This window comes from Leishmania mexicana, chromosome 22 (genome assembly GCF_000234665.1).
Source record: "Leishmania mexicana MHOM/GT/2001/U1103 complete genome, chromosome 22".
Classification (NCBI taxonomy): Eukaryota; Euglenozoa; class Kinetoplastea; order Trypanosomatida; family Trypanosomatidae; genus Leishmania; species Leishmania mexicana.
The window spans coordinates 297,521-314,761 of NC_018326.1; the positions used below are offsets into that span (position 1 = coordinate 297,521).

At 54.6% G+C, this 17,241-nt stretch overlaps 4 protein-coding genes across 4 annotated transcripts; all 4 read right to left on the reverse strand.

The window, feature by feature from the left end:
- Positions 1 to 2,468: 2,468 nt before the first annotated feature.
- Positions 2,469 to 5,924, reverse strand: LMXM_22_0750 (conserved hypothetical protein; the record flags this gene model as incomplete). The annotated part of the gene is made up of 1 exon (XM_003875482.1): positions 2,469 to 5,924. One exon carries the CDS (start codon positions 5,922 to 5,924, stop codon positions 2,469 to 2,471), a length of 3,456 nt encoding a protein of 1,151 aa, XP_003875531.1.
- A 5,473-nt stretch (positions 5,925 to 11,397) lies between these two features.
- Positions 11,398 to 11,760, reverse strand: LMXM_22_0760 (conserved hypothetical protein; the record flags this gene model as incomplete). The annotated part of the gene is made up of 1 exon (XM_003875483.1): positions 11,398 to 11,760. The coding sequence occupies one exon, from the start codon at positions 11,758 to 11,760 to the stop codon at positions 11,398 to 11,400; it is 363 nt and encodes a 120-aa protein (XP_003875532.1).
- A 1,959-nt stretch (positions 11,761 to 13,719) lies between these two features.
- LMXM_22_0770 (putative NADH-cytochrome b5 reductase) lies at positions 13,720 to 14,589 on the reverse strand (the record flags this gene model as incomplete). The annotated part of the gene is made up of 1 exon (XM_003875484.1): positions 13,720 to 14,589. The coding sequence occupies one exon, from the start codon at positions 14,587 to 14,589 to the stop codon at positions 13,720 to 13,722; it is 870 nt and encodes a 289-aa protein (XP_003875533.1).
- Positions 14,590 to 16,173: 1,584 nt separating this feature from the next.
- Positions 16,174 to 17,043, reverse strand: LMXM_22_0780 (putative NADH-cytochrome b5 reductase; the record flags this gene model as incomplete). Its single annotated transcript, XM_003875485.1, has 1 exon — positions 16,174 to 17,043. One exon carries the CDS (start codon positions 17,041 to 17,043, stop codon positions 16,174 to 16,176), a length of 870 nt encoding a protein of 289 aa, XP_003875534.1.
- Positions 17,044 to 17,241: the final 198 nt, after the last annotated feature.

Consider the following 17,241-nt stretch of genomic DNA (forward strand, 5'->3'; position numbering starts at 1 on the left):
GTGGCGCACGCTCCAGGGCGGCGGAGTGCCCAGCCGAAGGGGGCCCGCCGATGAGCATCTGCCGGCGCACAACGAGCTCACAGCACGTCGCTCCGACGGGGCACAGGGGGCAGCGGCAGACACACGGCGGGGGAGGCCCATGCAGCGCCAGCGCGATGTGCGTAGCCAGGGCACTGCCTGCAAGATCATAGCGCGAAGCCACGTGTGCCTCACGAGCCCAGCAGCCTTGCTCTCCGCGTCTGGGGCGGCGGCCGCCATGTGCCTCTTGTCGCTGGCCCTGCCAGTGCATTATTAGCGTGATGCACCGCCGTCGCTCCTGGCCCCATGCCTGCCTGTGCCGCACCATCCCCCCACAGCCCGCCAGCCAGGGATGCGTTGAAGCGCACACGACCGCTGCGTATGAGGGAGGTGTATGTGTGTGTGTGCGTGCGGTGCTCCGAAGGGGGGGGCAATCCCAGGTGAAAAGAGAGAAGTCATGATAGCTCCAGGGGCTATAGATGCAGAGCTACCGGCGAAAGGCAGTGAGCAAGTGGGGTGGGGGAGGGCTGGAGAACGAGAGTGGCAGCACTGAAGAGTTTCACGTGGTGTGGGCAACAATGGAAAAAGAAAAAAAGGATAACAAAACGCAACCAATAAAAAAACGAAGTGCGACACGTCACGCGCATCTACGGCGTTCCATCGTCAAAAAAAAAGACGAGAGCGACTTCGAAAATAAAAATAAGTAAAATAAAAATAAATAAATAATTAATGATGAGGAGAATCAAAGAAAAAAATAATAATAATGGGCGTCAGAGAGGGAAAGGAGGGGCGTGGGAGAACCTGCACGTATGCGAGGGTGACGCGATCCACGCAAGCGCACAGATGCAGAGCAGACGCCTCACGTAAGACACCACTTTCTTTTTTGTTGTTGTTCAAAGGTGTGATAAACAAATTCATCGAGATGAGACATCAGAGGATACTTGAGGGACTCCCTTCTAAGAAAGAAAACGAACACCTGCACAATGAGGTCAGCTGGCGTGGCAATGGGCAACCGGAACCCCGACGCGTGATTCGGCTTCCCTTCACCCACCGCACAACCCGCCGCCTCTCCGTGCGGTAATGCTAATCATCGCGCCGCGGAAGCGCAAAAAGAGCGTCAAGAAATAGGCTGCACGCATACTTTTTTTTTAATTATTTTCTCGAAAGCTTTTCTTCGACAAGAAGCAGGTAGACGCCGCAACGAAACATCCGGCAATGCCACCACCGCAAAGAGCTCACGAGCGTACAGCAGCAGCCTCGCTATCCATTTATATATATTTATTTATAAGTGCTTGGTGTTCCCTGTTTGCCTTCCTTGTTCGTACTCTTTCCAAACAGTCTTCGCGAATATGAAGAGGCAGCGGCTCGACCTGAGCGCGCTGCGCCTCTCCCTCCCCGCTCCCACAGCCGACTCCTTCACGTAGCGCAGCACCTCCTCCTCTCCTGGCCAGCACACACACAGGAAAAAAAGAAATGTAAGGAGTCGGGGAGGAGGTAACGACGAAGAGCAGTGGGCGAGACAAGAAGTTGCACGGTGGTGCACCCACAACACACGAAAGTCAAGGCAAAAACAAAAATAAAAAAAAGTGAACATCGAAAAAAAAGAAACACACTGCGTCGCCGTCCCAACATAAAGGCAACCAGAACGAGAGAGAGGGAGAGAGAGCACACACGTGCGCACACGAGCAACTAAGAAAAAAAGGAAAGAGAAGATTCGATCGACGAGGACGCCGACACGGCAGTGAGGCGAAAACACGTTACGTATATAGACCTAGATGTAGAGAGGAAAGATTCGAACACACCCACACACATCCACCGACACAGGGCACAGGCGCATGACTCACAGGCACGGACGCATGCGCACGCCCTATATATACATATATACATGCACATATACATAGACCCTGCACACTGATGGAGTCCCATGAAGGGGAACAGGAAGGCGAGCGACAGAAGTAGAAGCAAAAAAAAAGGCAGAAGAAGAAAGGGAGCAGAGGGCGGGGCACTGACCATCTGGAACGGAAAAAAAAAACACGCGATCCCTTTGACGATGTGTAAGACGAAAACAAACAAACAAGAGGAGGAGGGCAGACACACGCACATACATACACACACACACAGAGAGAGAGAGAGAGAAGGGCAAGCAAAAAAAAAAGAAAGGGGAGGAAAACAAATTGACCACCGCAGAAAACGGCAGAAGGAAAGAGAAGAGACGAGTGATGGGGGCATCGTGATAAGAGAGAGAGAGAGAGGGGGGGCGGGAGGGCGGGGGGAAACAAAAGAAAAAAAATGGAGATGCGAAGAGGTCCAGGTCCGTCGCATGGGGGGAGGGGGTGGGGAGATGAGATGAGCTGAGATGAGAAGGGGGGTGGGTGGGTGGCGAGTGATTCTCTGGGCGCATGTGCGAATGTGCCTGTGTATGTATGTGTATGTGTATGTGTGTAAAAGGTTCACGACCCGCCACCGCCCAAGCCCTGCATAACATTAATGGGAACGAGGGAAACGCTGCCGTCTGTGTTCATCTGCTGGACGTAAATCTGCTGAGAGGTGGACTGTTGATGGTGTTGCTGAAGGCTCAAGAGTCGCTGTGGCTGCTGCTGCTGCTGCGCCAGTGATGATGGCTGGTGGCGCTGCGGTGGTGTTGTTTGGTGAGAGAGCTGATGCTGCGGCAAGGATGGGAAGGCGCCGCCGCTGCCGCCGGCCGTCGTTGCTGTGGACGTCGGGAAAGTAGTTAAGCTGCGCGCCATGGAGAGCCCCATGTTTATAGGCGATGCCACCTCGCTTTGGCTCGGTGTCTGCGCGAGAGGGGGGCTCGCGTAGGACTGGTAGGTGCCATTGCTATGTGTGCTGAGGGTGCGCACGTGGTCGTGGCACACCGACGGCGGCGACCCAAGCAGAGAGGCCTGCAGCGGGAAAGGCCTACCGGCAGGTGTCTGCGCTTGCGGAACTTGCGGCTGCAACTTAGTAAGCGTGTAGTAGGTGCCTGCGGACGGAGCTGAAAGTGTGCTGGCGCAGGGGAGCGGCTGCATAGTCACCGAGGGCGGGGTGGAAGACTGCTGCTGCTGAGACGAGGGCGGCACGCGGCTTGCGAAAGCGTTCAGCACAGCGGTGCTAGAAGCAGGGACCGACTGCGAGAGCTGGGACAGAGAAAAGTCCGCGGCCGACACGATAGAGGAGGCAGCGTGGTTGAGACTCACCATCGCCGTGCTGGCGCCGCCGTGCATCGTCCCAGACGATGATGGAATGAGCCCGTTGCTGACCAAGTCCGCCAAAAGCGGCGGCCCGTTGCCCGGCCGTGATTGCTGCTGCTGCTGCTGCTGCTGGGCGGCCGCCACCGCGTTCGCCATGATACTGGCGAGCTCGTTTTGCAAGATCTGGCAGCAGACGTGCACAAACCTGCAGTCCGCCCCGAAGCGGCACCCACCGGGTTGGCCATGCAGGCGGCACAGCACGGATGGCTTCACCGGCGCGCACGCCGGTTGGTCTTGCAGCACGCGCTGCAGCCCGGCCGTGTAGGCGACTCGGGTGAGAGGAACAGAAAACTGCCCGGTAATCCCCAAAGAACGCCCCTCGTACGCCGTGCGGTCCATTACGTGGCTGTTGCAATCCCCGTGCTGGAAACAGCAGCATGGCATATTTTTCGCGTCGGCGCGCAGCCGCTCCACTATGGCTGCGTCTAAGTGCACCTGGTAGCAGTTATCGCCCTGACGACAGCGGCCCAGCTGGTAGAGCAGGCATAGCGACGGTGTTTTGAGGCGGCCGTTCAGCGCCTTGGTCATTTGAATGGCGGACAGGGGCACGTGCAACTTGCGCCGCTGCGGATCGACCACGGCAATGCACCCACGGTCGTCAATGCGCTGCTGCAGCGCACTGCCGCCATGGTATGTGGCGGCCGCTGCTGGCAGCGACACCTCGCTCGCCGTCCGCATGTGGTGATGCGGCGTCGCAAAGCCCTCCGTTGTCGCCGAACTCGTCACTCGCTGGTGGTGATGCAGCATACCCAGCACAGACGAGGAGGTGTATGCCAAGAAGCAGTCCCCATTCGAGTCAGGCGAGGCTGCCCGCTCCTGCGTGTAGACGTGTTGCGGTGCGTACAGTCGCCCATGAGCCGACAGAGTCGGGGTGTGGGTGTCGGAGGAGCATGTGCTGTCAAGACTTGCGGCAGCAGGCGGGAAGCCGCCGCTGCCGCGGAAGTCCTGCAGCTGCGAGCGGCGCGCGGCTCCATCAAGGTTGAGCTTGTGCGCCACAACGGAGTTGACACGGCCACATATAACTGGACTGCCGTTACGGGCCATGGCAGGAGCGTCCAGCATGGCTGACGCGTCGCCGCTGCTGCCGCACGCCGTCACCGCAACAGAGGCCCCAGCTGTCGCAGGAGCAGCCGAGGTTTGTGAGCCCCAGTCCTCTTGTGCAGTCGGGGAGCCGTAGTGGCACAGTCGGCCGCCACCCGCAGCACCGCTGCTGTTGCTGCCGTTCTGCGAGCTGGTGCCCCGCCCTGTTGTGTTGAAGAGGTCGCGAATAGTGCCTGGCAACGGCACGTCGCTGGAGCGCTCCAACAGCGCCGATTCGAAGCTAGCAAGCACGTTGTGCAGTGTGGGCGAGGTGAGTTGCAGAGGAACCACCTCGTTGCCGTGATGACGCGCACTTGCCCCTGATCCTGCCCGCCCACTCGTGCTGACGACGCAACCAGATGGCGCCTCTCCCAGTGGAACCTCGTAAAAGCCGCTGCTGCTGCTCGCGTTGTGTGCGAGGGCGCTGCCGCTGGTGCTGCTGTTGCACATGTTGCTGCTATGGCGCCGGCTGATGCTCTGCGTGGTGTTGACACTGGCGATCAGGTGAGCGCCAGTGTTGGGGTCGTGAAAGAAGGGCGCGAGGTTCGCGATCATTGTAGTGTGGGCCACTTCTTGCTGCTGCTGCTGCTGCTTAGCTGCGGCAGAGTTCGCGGTCACATCTACACCCCTGTCGGTGTCTGCTTGAGCCTGCAAGTCGCGTGCTGACGACTTGTCTTGCGCGCAACTCAAGCGGCCAGCCTTCTTCCCCTCCTCATCCTCAGCATCGGGGGCGTCGCTATCAGTCAAGCTGGCGGCGTCTCGCACCTGCAGAGCTGCGATGAGGCTTGATATGGTACCGACGTCTACCTCTTCATAACGGACGTCTTTGTCGCCGGCGTCATTGATGTCGCCGCTGACTACGCTGTCGTTGTCGTCGTTGATTGTGTGCATGCTGCTGGAAACATGGCCGCCGCGACTGTGCGTGGCGGTGTTGGTTTCGACGCCTCCCGTCCCACCCGTAAACGATGGTCCGTAGTAGTCCATTGCAAAGCTGAGAACTCCGACAGGCCCGCCACTGCAGTAGGCGTCGCTGCTGTCGCTGTTCGAGCCAGAGCCGCGTCGGGCATCCTTCGTGGAGGAGGACTGAACCCCTTCAGTAGCGCGCGCCGTAGGGAACAGCAAGAACGGCTGGAGAGGGTGCTGCGCTGGTGGCTCTTCCTCCTGTGCTGCCGGTTCTTCCTGCTGCTGTTGGAGGGCCGGCGAGCCATACGCGGACAAGGCAGCCGACACGCCAAGCGCATCCGACTCCGTCACGCCGCAAACGCTGGTCGCGGTCTGCCAAAGAGAGCTGGCATCGCTACAGTCTGTCGTTGTCCCCCAGGTTGCTTCACGAGAGGCGAAGCCGCCGCCGCCGACGACGATGACGCTGGTGTCGCTGAGGCTTGTCTGCCTCATGTAGGTGCTCTTGTTCGGGCTATTCGCGTTGCTTGTATGGTGCTCATGGTGGTCGGCAGCGCCTTGGGTAGCCGTCTCCTGGGTCAAGAAGGAATCGGACGCTGGATGCTGCCGCGGCCGCGGCAACCCATCCACGGCACCGCCGTTGCGGTGTGTGGAGAAGTCGTTCCACCAACTCATGCGTCCGCAGAGAAAATGAAAAACGAAAAGAGAGGACAGCGAACACGTCGACGCTCTCCCACACTACCGAGCCAGTCAACCCGAAAAAAAAAAGTTTGTTTGCTGTGGAAGATGAAAAAAAAAAAATAAACCTCAAGCGTGGGGACAATCGAAAGCAAGCGAAAAAAAAAAGACGAAGCGGCGGCGGCGGTGGCGGCGGTTTAGAGTAGAGGAGGGAGGAAGGGGGTAAAAGAGAGAGAGGGACCACACACACAGCACACAACACACCACGCACGTACGCTCAAGGTGAGGAGACGCAGCGGCACAAGATATAAAAAAAAAAGAAATAAAACGACGACAGAATAAATGACGAAAAAAAAAATAATAATAAAGCAAGGGGAAAATAACCGCCGACTTTCTGCACACACCAAGAGGAAAACGGGAGGAGAGTCAAAACGTGCGCGCGCGCACACATACCAGGAGGAGGAACCCGAACAAGAGAGGGGAGGGGAGGGAGGAGAAGAGAGCACAAGCGAGAAGGGAATAAGGTGTCCCACTTCGAGTAAGCGCGCGCAACTTTATTTATTTTTTTTTCAATAACAGCGAGGCAAGAGGTGAGGAAGACAGAGTTGGATGGGAGACGAGAGAAATGGAAAGAGCGAAGCAACGGAGGAGTACAAGAAAAAAAAAAACAGAGGTTGAGGGGCGACGACGCTGAAGAGCTGAAATACGTGCAAAGTTATGTGCGACGGCGGCGGTGGTAGGTGTTCGTTTTACTTCTGTATCTCCAAAACAAAAAAAGATATTCGGCAACCGAAACCAAAACAAAAAAAATGGAGTTGCTCTCTCTCCCTTCTGGTGCTCTCGATGTTTCGGCGGAAGTCGGTGGGAGCTCAAACGCCTTCGAGGAGAGAGAGAGTATACATATATATATATATATATATATATAAAGAAGCGAACAGAAGGGTAGTGGGGGAGAATAATAATAATAACAGGAAACGCAAGTGAGACAAGGGCAGAGCACGAAGAAAAAAATGGAGAAGGCAGTGGAAAGAGAAAGGATGTACACACGTGCACACACACACACTATACGTGGGTGTGGGTGGATGTGTGGGTGTGGGGGTGTCGATGTATGTAAATGTATAAAAATAAATGGATTTATACGTATACAGAGAAATAGTGACGGTAATGGAGAAGTGGCAAGTAAAAAAGAAAAAGAAAAAGAAAGAAAGGCGACACGTCAGGAAGATGGAAAGGGAGAACACAACACCCCGGACCACGGGAACAAGAACGACGAGCACGCAAAGAGGCAAAATAAAAAGGACCAATCCAAGAAGAAAAGGTGCCTTCTTCTTTACCACACACACACACACACACACACACAAGAAAATAATAATAAGAACAGTAAATAGACGGACAACCACAGAGGCACTGCACAGAGGAAAAAAAAAGACAGGCAACAGAAGAAGGAATCGAGCCCGGTGAGACCTCGACGCAACGAGAAAGGGGAGGAGGAGGAGGAGGTAAAAAATAAAAATGGACGACACGAGCGAAACAAAAAAAAAGATAATAATAGCAATAATGTAACACACGCGCGCACACACGAGAAAAAAAAAGCGAGAGAGATGATGATGATGATGATGATGATGATGACACCACCCCCTAGAGGCAGTGAGGAGATGGAGACGGAACAAAATAATAATAGCAATAATAAAACGAGCAGATGGGAAGCACAACAGCAACACACACACACACAACAAAAAAAAGGGAGGGGGAGGGGGAAAAGAGGAGGAGGGAAATGGGGCAGCAGAGACGGGCAACCACAATGACGAATATAAACGGGAAACAGAGCGGAGAAACGGACAAGGAAAAAACAGCAAAAGAGGAGGGAGAGGGAGAGGGAGTGGAGGAAGAGGAAGGGGGGAGGAGGGGGAAGGGAAGTAGCTACAGCTACAGTAGCAGGACTTGCCCGGACTACGTCGCCAAAACAAAAGAGGAGAGGAAAAAAAGGGGAGTCGAACACGAGTTAGACTGATAACAGCAACAGCAAGACAAAAAAAAAGAAAGGAGATGAGCGAAGAAGGATGAGAAGGTCGACGAGACAGAGTCAACGGGGAGAGAAGGAAACACACACGGGCGACGCGGAAAAAAAAGGCGGAGGAGAAACCAAAGACCTCCAAAAAAAAAAACAAGCTTGAGGCTGACTGGTGATGAAATAGGAGAAAGGAGAGGAGAGGAGCTTTTTTGTGCTGCCGGTGTGGCTGTGATCGTCGCGGATCTTCGTCAGGCAATGGAAAAAGGGGGGGCGCGGGTGCGAAGGGAGGAGAAAGGAAGAGTAGAGGGTGGAGAGGGAGTCCGATACGAGGACTCGACACAGAAAAGAAAAAAAAGAAAAGAACGCACAAGCAACAGACGAGAGAGACGCGCGGCAGATGTGAACCGAAAGCAACGAAAAAGCGCACACGCGCACACACGCGCACACGCAGAAAAAAAAGAAGCGTGAAAAGTAAAGTGCGAGAGGGCGAAAAAGAAAACAAAAGACTGAGAAGAAGGAAGGGAGGGAGGGAAGGGAGGGAGGGAGGGGAGACGGAGACGTAAAACGCACAGGGGTGCCTCACAAGGAGGAGACGACGTCCAAGAGAAATGTAGGCAGTGGAGCCGAGAAAGGAGTGCACAATGTAGAGACAGAAGATGTGTCGGGAGTGGGGTGGGGAAGAGGAGGTGATGGCGGTCGTTGGTATGTTGACATCAACACATCAGCGCAAGCACACGAACACGAGCCGAAGGTGTCACCCCCCAAATACACACACACCACTAGCACGCTACGTTTGTCTTGACACCTTGAACGCTCCAGCTTTTTTTGCCTTGAATGATCGATTGTTTCCGCGCCTGATTTTGCGTCGAACCGCCGTAGCACACCTGTATGCTCGATTGCCCTACCACTCGCGCACACGCGACTTAGCAATACAAAAAAAGAGGGAGTGAACAGCGGAATAAGCGAGAAATCGAGAGAGGAGAGTGGGGGAGGGCAAAGAAATGAGGATGAAGGCAGAAGAGGAAACAGCTTGATAACACAACGAAAAGGGGGAGAAGGCAACTGTACGCACAGTCAAAGAAAGCGAGAGAGAAACAGAGTTGGGAAGACAGATGCTGATGGTCGTGTCACTGGAAGGCGAGGTCGGTGGTGGTGGTGGGAAAGAAAAGGAAGAGAGGGGCGCCTGTGCGATGGACGAGCAAGGAGGAGAAGGGCGGGGAGAAAATAACAATAAACATAGAAGAGGTAAGGAGGAGAGAGCGAGAGAGACCCGAAACGGCAACCAACAAAAAAAAGGAAAACGAAGAACACGACGATCTTCGTTGTTGTATCGTTTCTCTTGTTCGTTGTTGTTTTTTGTTGGTTGTCGTTTCGGATCTCTCTCGCACTCTCCTCCTTCCCTCTTTTATGTTTACTTTTATATTATTATTACTTTCGATCTCTGTCTCGCGCTTATCGTAACGTCTTGCACTCTTGCCTCGGGCGCGAAAAGACGAGGAGGAGAAGAGGAGGGAAAAGAAGCGTATGTATATGTATATGTATTATGTATATGTATAGGTGTGTGTGTATGCGTGTATGCGTGAGCTAAACTTTTTTTCTCTCCTAACCGTGGTAATGTTGGTGTTGTTCTTCTTATTCTTATTTCTTTTGATAAATGGGTGGTGCTATGGCGATGTCTTCGTTGCGCTCAACCCCCCTTCCCGTGCCCCCCTCGTTTTGTTGTCCGCCCTGTCGCCTTTTCGTTTGGCGCTTTCCTTTTTTTCTTCTCTTCGCGTGCTGACTATTCGCCTTGAAATGTCGAGCAGTAGAGAAAGAGAGGGAAAGACGGAGTGGAGGAGGGGGGAAGGGAGCAAGCAACAGTCGCCGTCGGCGTTCGTAGCGGGACGAGCGGGAGAGCGAGCTTTGCTTTCGTGGCTATCGCTAATAGGTCCTCTATGGGCTCGTCGCCGTCGTTGCTGTGTGTGTGTGTGTGTTTGTTCTCTCGTTTCCTTCCGTTTTTTTCTTTCGTTTTTTTTGTGTTGAAGGAGTTCCAAAACAGTTTTCTTTTTCGCTCGCACACGTGTGTGTGGTGTGTGTGTGATGTTACTGCTGTTGTGCTCGCTGTTTTTTTTTTAGGGGGTAGGGAGGGAGAAGGAGGGGTAGAGCGGATTGAGGGCGAGAGGTTCGCCGGTTTGCTTGGTTCTTTCTTTTTGTTTTGGCTGTGTTGGTGTTGCGTGACTGAAATTGGTCAAATGGCGCTCCATGGGTATGCATGTGCGTGCATGTATGTATCGGCGGGTGATCGGCACGACGCGGACGAAGCGAGTAGAGGGGCCCAGACGGATAAAAGGAGGCAAACAAAAGGAAAAGAGCGGCAGGAGGGATAATCATGTGGGTAACAAGCGAGAGAGAGAGAGGGAAGGAAAAAAAACGACACCAGAGAGATGACAATGTGTTTTTTTTTTCGCGCTGGTGGCTCGCCAGGAAGGAGGGCTGCAGCGCGGCGAGCTCGCTTCGCCTCTCCTAGCGCCCTCCTCCCGAGCTGCAGAACAGAAGAGGGTAGTGGTGTTCCACTGCTGCTGTCCCAGTAACTCCGTCACTCGTTTACTCACGTTGATGCCCCGTCTGTGCATCTCTCCACCTTTGCGTAAGGACCAGCCCTCTCTTCTGGTTTTCACTCATCTGCATATCGTCTTGGATGTCTCCACTTGTTGTATGGTATAGTGACCTTGGTTCACGTCTTCGTGTTCTGATCCATTCCTTTCCGACGGAGGCCCGAAACCACTCATGCGCCCCACAGACCCTCTCTCCCATCTGTCCCTCGCTGCCACCCGCATCCGCAATCAATCGGATACATTCTTCGTTTCTCTTTCCGTATCGCTGGGCATGTCGGTGAAGCGCTGTGCTGGGAGCAGGTGGGAATGTGGGGTGATGAGAGTGCGCAGCGCAAAAGGATGGGAACGCCGCGCGCGGACGACATCGTTTCGAGTGAGAAAGAGGGTTAGAAACACAGAGAGGGAAAGGACTAGACGCAGAAGAGGTGCGATCGACTCTCGCCACCGTTTTTGCCGCCTCCCCCCCCCCCACACACACATACACACGCATACACCCTGTGCGTTGATCTCCCTTAGTGCCGAAGAGGAAACCTCACAACCTTCCCCGGGAAAGACCCCATCAACACCCAAAACTTCACGCAAGCGCAGATGTAAACAAATCGAAAAAAAAAGCAGCCAGCAGCAGCGGCGGCGGTAGTGGAGCGCATCTCCCGCACCTCTCTACCCTCGGCGACTCCACGAGGCGGAAAAGCAAGACAAAGCACAGAGGAAGGCAGAGCCTCCACGTCAGCACACACGCCCTTCCTCCTTGGTTTGTTCTTTGAGTGTCACGTAGCTACATCACAAAAGGAGGATTGCACAGGAAAGATAGGCAGACTGCGGCCTCCCCCTCCCTCCCCCTTCCGCCATACCGCCACCAATCCCCTTAGCGGAGCTGCGTAACGTGCTGGAACTCCTGACCCCAGAATTCGAGCTCCTCCCTTACGGCTTGCAAGTCGTACTCCTCTGCCGCCTGCTGCATGTTGCGGGTGTCGTCCAGAAGCCGGTTCGATGCAGCTCCAGACGCAGCCGACCCGTCGGAGAGGTCTTCGATGCCGTAGGTGTCCCTGTACCATGTATTGTAGCGCTCCTCGTCAGCAGTGTAGAAGTCGCGCACGTCACTGTTGGCATCCATCGCCCGCATCCAGGCACGCCCCTTAGGCCCCGGCTGCGGCCTTGGCAGCTGCGCCACGTACCCCTGCGCAATCGGCTTCGAGAACAGCCGGGCAGCCAGTGTTGCCTGCAGCATGATTCCGAAGACGACAAGCCGTGAGAAGCAGACAGACGAACACAAAAAACGCTCGAACGGTGTGCCGTGACACCCCACCAACGTGCAATGAACCTGAGAAACGGTACTTCCCCCTCCCTATATATCTGTATATATGAGGAGCACAGACAGTGCTTTATATGTTGCCTGTTTGGAAGCACGTGCTCGCCGTGACAGGCAAGCAAACAAGGGGAGACATGCAACACAGCGAAAGGGGGAAAAAAGGACAGGAGAGGAGACACCGGGGGGCCGAGATGGTAGACCACAGCACCACAGCATGCTAAAGCCTTCAGGAAAGCCAATGCCTACGTGCGCCATCTATTTGAGGGAGCAATACATCCATGTTGGGAAGCAGCACACAAAAGCGGCCGGCACGTGGCCGTGCGGTCATCAAAAAAGAAGTTTTGATCACCTCCTCTCGACTCGCCCGCCCTCACCAAAAGATCACCGAGGTGGTGCGTTCCGGTGACCATCAGCATCATGTGGGCAAGCGTGTTGGTGCGTGTGCGTGTACCAGCTATGCGCGTCGCCATGCTTGCCCTCGTTCATATCAGCTTCCTTTATTTACTTCATTGGCACAGTTTCGTGGCGCGACGTGAGCCGGTGCAGCAAAGCTGCTCCCCACTTCACTTTACAAGCACAGTTCCCTCTGTCTGTGTACGTCACCTCGCCCATCACCTCTCGGAAACTTCGAGGACAGCAGCCAGCGTTTTTTTCCTGCGATCAGCACATCCCATCCGCCATGCAACATGAACTCAGACCCCACTCCACCCGGCCCGTCACAGGCCCCGTCGCGTGGCGCCAACCAGCCGTAAACACGCGCTGCAGCAGTGCCCTCAGCCATCCGAGCGCGGCCTCGGCCTCCAACTCCACCCGCCCCCCGCCCGCCTCGCCCGCCGCCACCTGGTGCATCCCTCGGGGTGGCGCACGCTCCCCAGCAGCACGCAGTGGGGGGCAGGGCGGGATACACGCTCGAGTCACGCGGACACTCTGCCCCATCGCATAAATGATGGAAACGCGTTCACCGTCGCAAGTCGCGCCGACGCGACGCCGCCCACGACCTGGCCACCCACATCAGCGGCGATAGATCGCTCTGGCTTCTCCACGTCGTACGTGCCTGGCCCTGTCACCACCGGAAGTGATTCTGCGCTTGGCAGGGACAGGGGTATGAAGGAGGGGAGGGGGGGGGGGGCTGCTTGGCTTCCTCAGAGAGTGGGTCCTAAGATATCGATGCGGCGCACTGAGGTATTGTCCGTTTTCAGGGGTTGCATACAAGAGGCAAACAGAATGTTGAATAGAAAACCTCCGTGCGGCTGTGATAGACGGAAATGGACCACACACACACCACACCGGAGCCCCTCCCTTACCCTTTCCCTGCCTCTCCATTTTTTCCGCCTTCTTTGCCAGGGAAACAAAACGATGCAAGAAGACGCTGTCTGGTCACACACACACACACATACACGAAGAGGTCCAGAAGAACAAAGGGCGAGAACCACACGAAACAAGGTAAAAGAAAAAAGGATACCCATACCCGTGGTGAACGCCTCTCAGAGAGAGAGGCACACACACGCACTGACACACGCTCACGCGTACAACCAATAAAGGCTGCTAGAAAGGCATATAGAGAGAGAAATATATGATGCAAAGAGAATGCGTCGGTCAAGACGTCCAGCAAGACAAGAGAAGAGGGGGAGGGGTGGTGTAAAAAGGCGAATGAGCACACAAGGGAGGGAGGGAGGGAGGGCGGACGCACAGAAAAAAGGAGGGGCACACTCGCCATCGCTCACTCAGACTCGCTCCGCCCCCTCCCCTCTCACACCTTCTTTTTGCCGTTTTTCCTCCGTTCGCCATCCGCCCCACAGAGTCAAGGCTTGGTCAGTGCTTCACAGGATATACATACGCACACGAACGCACAGATACGCGCACACGCAGAGTGTTGACTTAGAATTTGAAGACGCCGCTCGATGAGTAGCCCAGCTCCTTGAGGTAGCCCTCAAGCGAGCCTTGCTTGGGCGGGGAGGAGCTGTAGTCCTTCTCGCCACAGATGGTCTTCATGAAGGACGGCGGGCCACACACCAGAACGCACGAGTCACCTCGGTGATCCGGGCCCGGCATCGTCTCCCGGATGATCGCTTTGTTGATGTGGCCAGAGTAACCCGTCCAGCGCTTCGGCGGCGTCGTGAGGCAGTGGTACGCGATAAACTTCCCGGGGTACTCTTTCGCCAGCGTGTCCAGCTCCTTGCCGAGCAGAATGTCCCCCTCGGTCTTGTTTGCGTAGAGAAGCGAGATCATCGTCTTATTCCCCGGCGCTTGCACGACATTATTCACGACTTGGAACATTGGGGTGAGACCCGTACCACCGGCGATCATGCCAATCCTAGTGTACTGGCCCGGCTTCACGTCGAATGTGTGCCACGGTCCCTTCACGTCAATGGAATCGCCGACCTTGAGAGAGAAAAGGTGCGAGCCCATCTTTGAATTCGGGTAACACTTCACTACGAGGTCGAAGTGGCCCTCTTCCTCCACCAGGTTGATAGGCGTGTAGGGGCGCATCACTTCCTGTCCCTGGGCGTCAGTGTAGCGCAGCGTGATGCAAGATGCCACGGGCAGGTTCAGGCGCGTCTTGCTCGAAGGGAGGGCGAAGCGAAAGCGCTTTGTGTTGTGCGATTCATTCTCGACATGGATGAGCTTGTAGGCCTGGAACCTCTCCTCGGAGAATGCCGGCTTGCTGCCCCAGGCCTCCGCCTCGGACCCAGACTGGTACATGCTGGCTCCAGCAAAGCCGACAACTGAAGCGATAAAAGCCCTCATGGCCGTCGAATGTCGTACGAGAAGTAGCGCGAGAGAGGTCAAACAGTCACGTGATAGAAAGAGGAGGTTCGATCGGTTTATGTTCGATGAGGATGAATGTGCCTGTTATGCTCTGCCTCGAAAAAAGGGGGAGGGTGCGTGTTCGGCCTCTGTTTATCGAATCAGAAACAAAAAGGAAGTGCTAAAACTCGAGGAGAATCTCTTGGGTCTTTCCTCCGCCTCTCCGCCCCTATTCGCGCTGTTGAAGCAAACGACAGAAAGCGAGAGGAGCCATGCAAATAAAAAAAAATAGGAAAAACTCAAGTCGCAATGGTGGATAATGCGAGTAACGGCTCCGAAGGTAGTGTTCCTTTTCTTGGTGCGTGCATGAAAATACAAGGCACAAAAATAAAGCAGTCGAGAGAGCTGTGTCCATTCAAAACAAAAAGAGTGAAGGGGAACGGGGCAGTGAAAGAGGCATGGACAGTGCAGCTCGTGTCGTACTGCTCGTGAGCGAGCGGGCGCGACCACAGGTCAGAGCTCGGAAGTGCTATACCAGCAAAAAGCGCCGGGGCGGACCCGTCAACCTAGCAACACAGGCGTGGCGCCGAGTGAGCAGCGAGAAAGTGCACAAAATGAATGCCGCATAAGTGGCCAAAGCATGCGCGAGAAAGCGCGCCAGATATTAGAGACGGCAACGAAAAATAAATAGCTTTGTCGCGTCCGTTTTCCTCCGGGCTCGAGAGACATGGGTCCAGCAGCGCTGCGAACGCAAGCTTTCAGCAGGCGCAGGATTCTCCTCTTGTGCCTTACCGCGTAAGGTCGAGTGGTTGCAATACACAACCGTGGTGCACCGACTCTCACTCCGCAGCCCCCAGCGCATACTGTTTGGGGACTGTTTTCTTTTTTTCTGTACCGTTCACAACTGAAATCAGTCCGCAACGCAGCGAAAAATAGACAGTCAGTACCAAGTACACAGAAAGAGAGAGAACGAGACAGAAAAGGAGCTCGAGATGAAAGACAGTATTGCCCGCATTAAGGGACGAAGGGATCGGATAGCAACGTGGAAGAACGAAAATGATGGCGGAAAGGTATCTCAAGACCGCGCCGAAAGGTGTACTAAACGATCATACACCCTTGCATCGTAAAGGGCCGCAAACCCGTTACACATTCTGGATATGTGGGAAAGAGCGGAGCAGCCGTGCGCACAGAAACTCAGAGAAAAAAGAAGGCGAAGGTGTCTACAGTGCACACGACAAGCAAAAAAGAATGATAACGATAAATCCCCACAAATGCAGTCAGGGCTGCACACGCATACATTCACACATCTGTAGACCATACTCCCTATTCGCACGCCCCAAACCTCAAAGTAGTGTTGACAGCGCCTTCGTGTTTGGTGCGCGATAATATCCGTGCTGTGTCACTCATTTTCCCAGATTCCAGAAAGGCCTTAACGCCCACGAAAACGCGCGTTTGCTCTCTTGTTTAGGCTGCTCTTTCCTCCTAGTACCACCCTCTGTTGTGAGTTGGCACCGCCTGCACCACCCGAAAAGAAGCCTCAGCGGCTTCGGCATTGCGCTTCAGTTTCTTTTCCTTTTGCGCTCGCTAAAACTTGTACACCATCTTCGGCATGTAGCCAAGTTCCTTCAGGTAGCCCTTCAGCTCACCCTGGGATGGTGGGTTGCTCTTGAAGTCTTTATCACCCGAAATAGCTTCCATAAATGGCGGCGGTCCACAGACAAGAATGATAGAATCACCCGCACGGTTCGGCGCAGGCATCAGTGACTTGATCATCTCCTTGTTGACATAGCCGACGCCGCCCATCCAGTCAGATGGTGCCTTCGATAGCACAAAGTACGGCGAAAAGCGTGGGTACGCCTCCATTAGCTCGTTCAGCTCGTTCCCAAGCAGCACGTCTTCCTTGCGTTCATTTGCGTAGATGAGCGTGATTTCTGTGTTGTTCTTCGGTGTGTGAAACACATGGCGCGCTACCTGGTACATCGGCGTGATACCCGTACCACCGGCAATCATGCCAATCGTTTTGTATTGATTTGCCTTGATCGGCAATTTCATCCACGGTCCCTTGACGTCGATGGTGTCACCCTTCTTCATTGAGAACAAATGAGTGCCCATCTTTGAGCCCTGGTACTTCTTCACCATAACATCGAAGTAGCCAAGCTGATCACTGCGGTTAAGCGGTGTGTAGGGGCGAATAACCTCCTTCCCATCTTTGTCGAAAAAGCGGAAGCTAACACAGCTAGCTACCTCCAGGTTCAGTGGCATATCGGCCTCCGGCAACGCAAAGCGGAACACCTTCGTGTTATGGGACTCGTCATAGACATCCATCAACGGAAAGGAGCGAAACTCAGATTGCGAGAATGGGCTGCTCGGCGTGGCGCAGTTGGATGAGCTAGAAACGCTGTTGTACCAGCTGGAGGTTGCAAACCCCATCGCGGCCGCGATGACGGCCTTCATTGTTTCCACTCGCTAAGTAATTACTAAGAGGTTAAAAGAAAACCCACAGGTTCTCAGAAAAAAAATCGTCAAGAGGCTAAGTACCTTTTTGTTTGTGTGTGTGTGTGTGTATGTATGTGTTTATCTGCTGTTGTGAGATACAAACGTGCCGCAGATGTGGCTTTTTCTTCTTTCAGATTAGCAGTGCCGAGACATGTG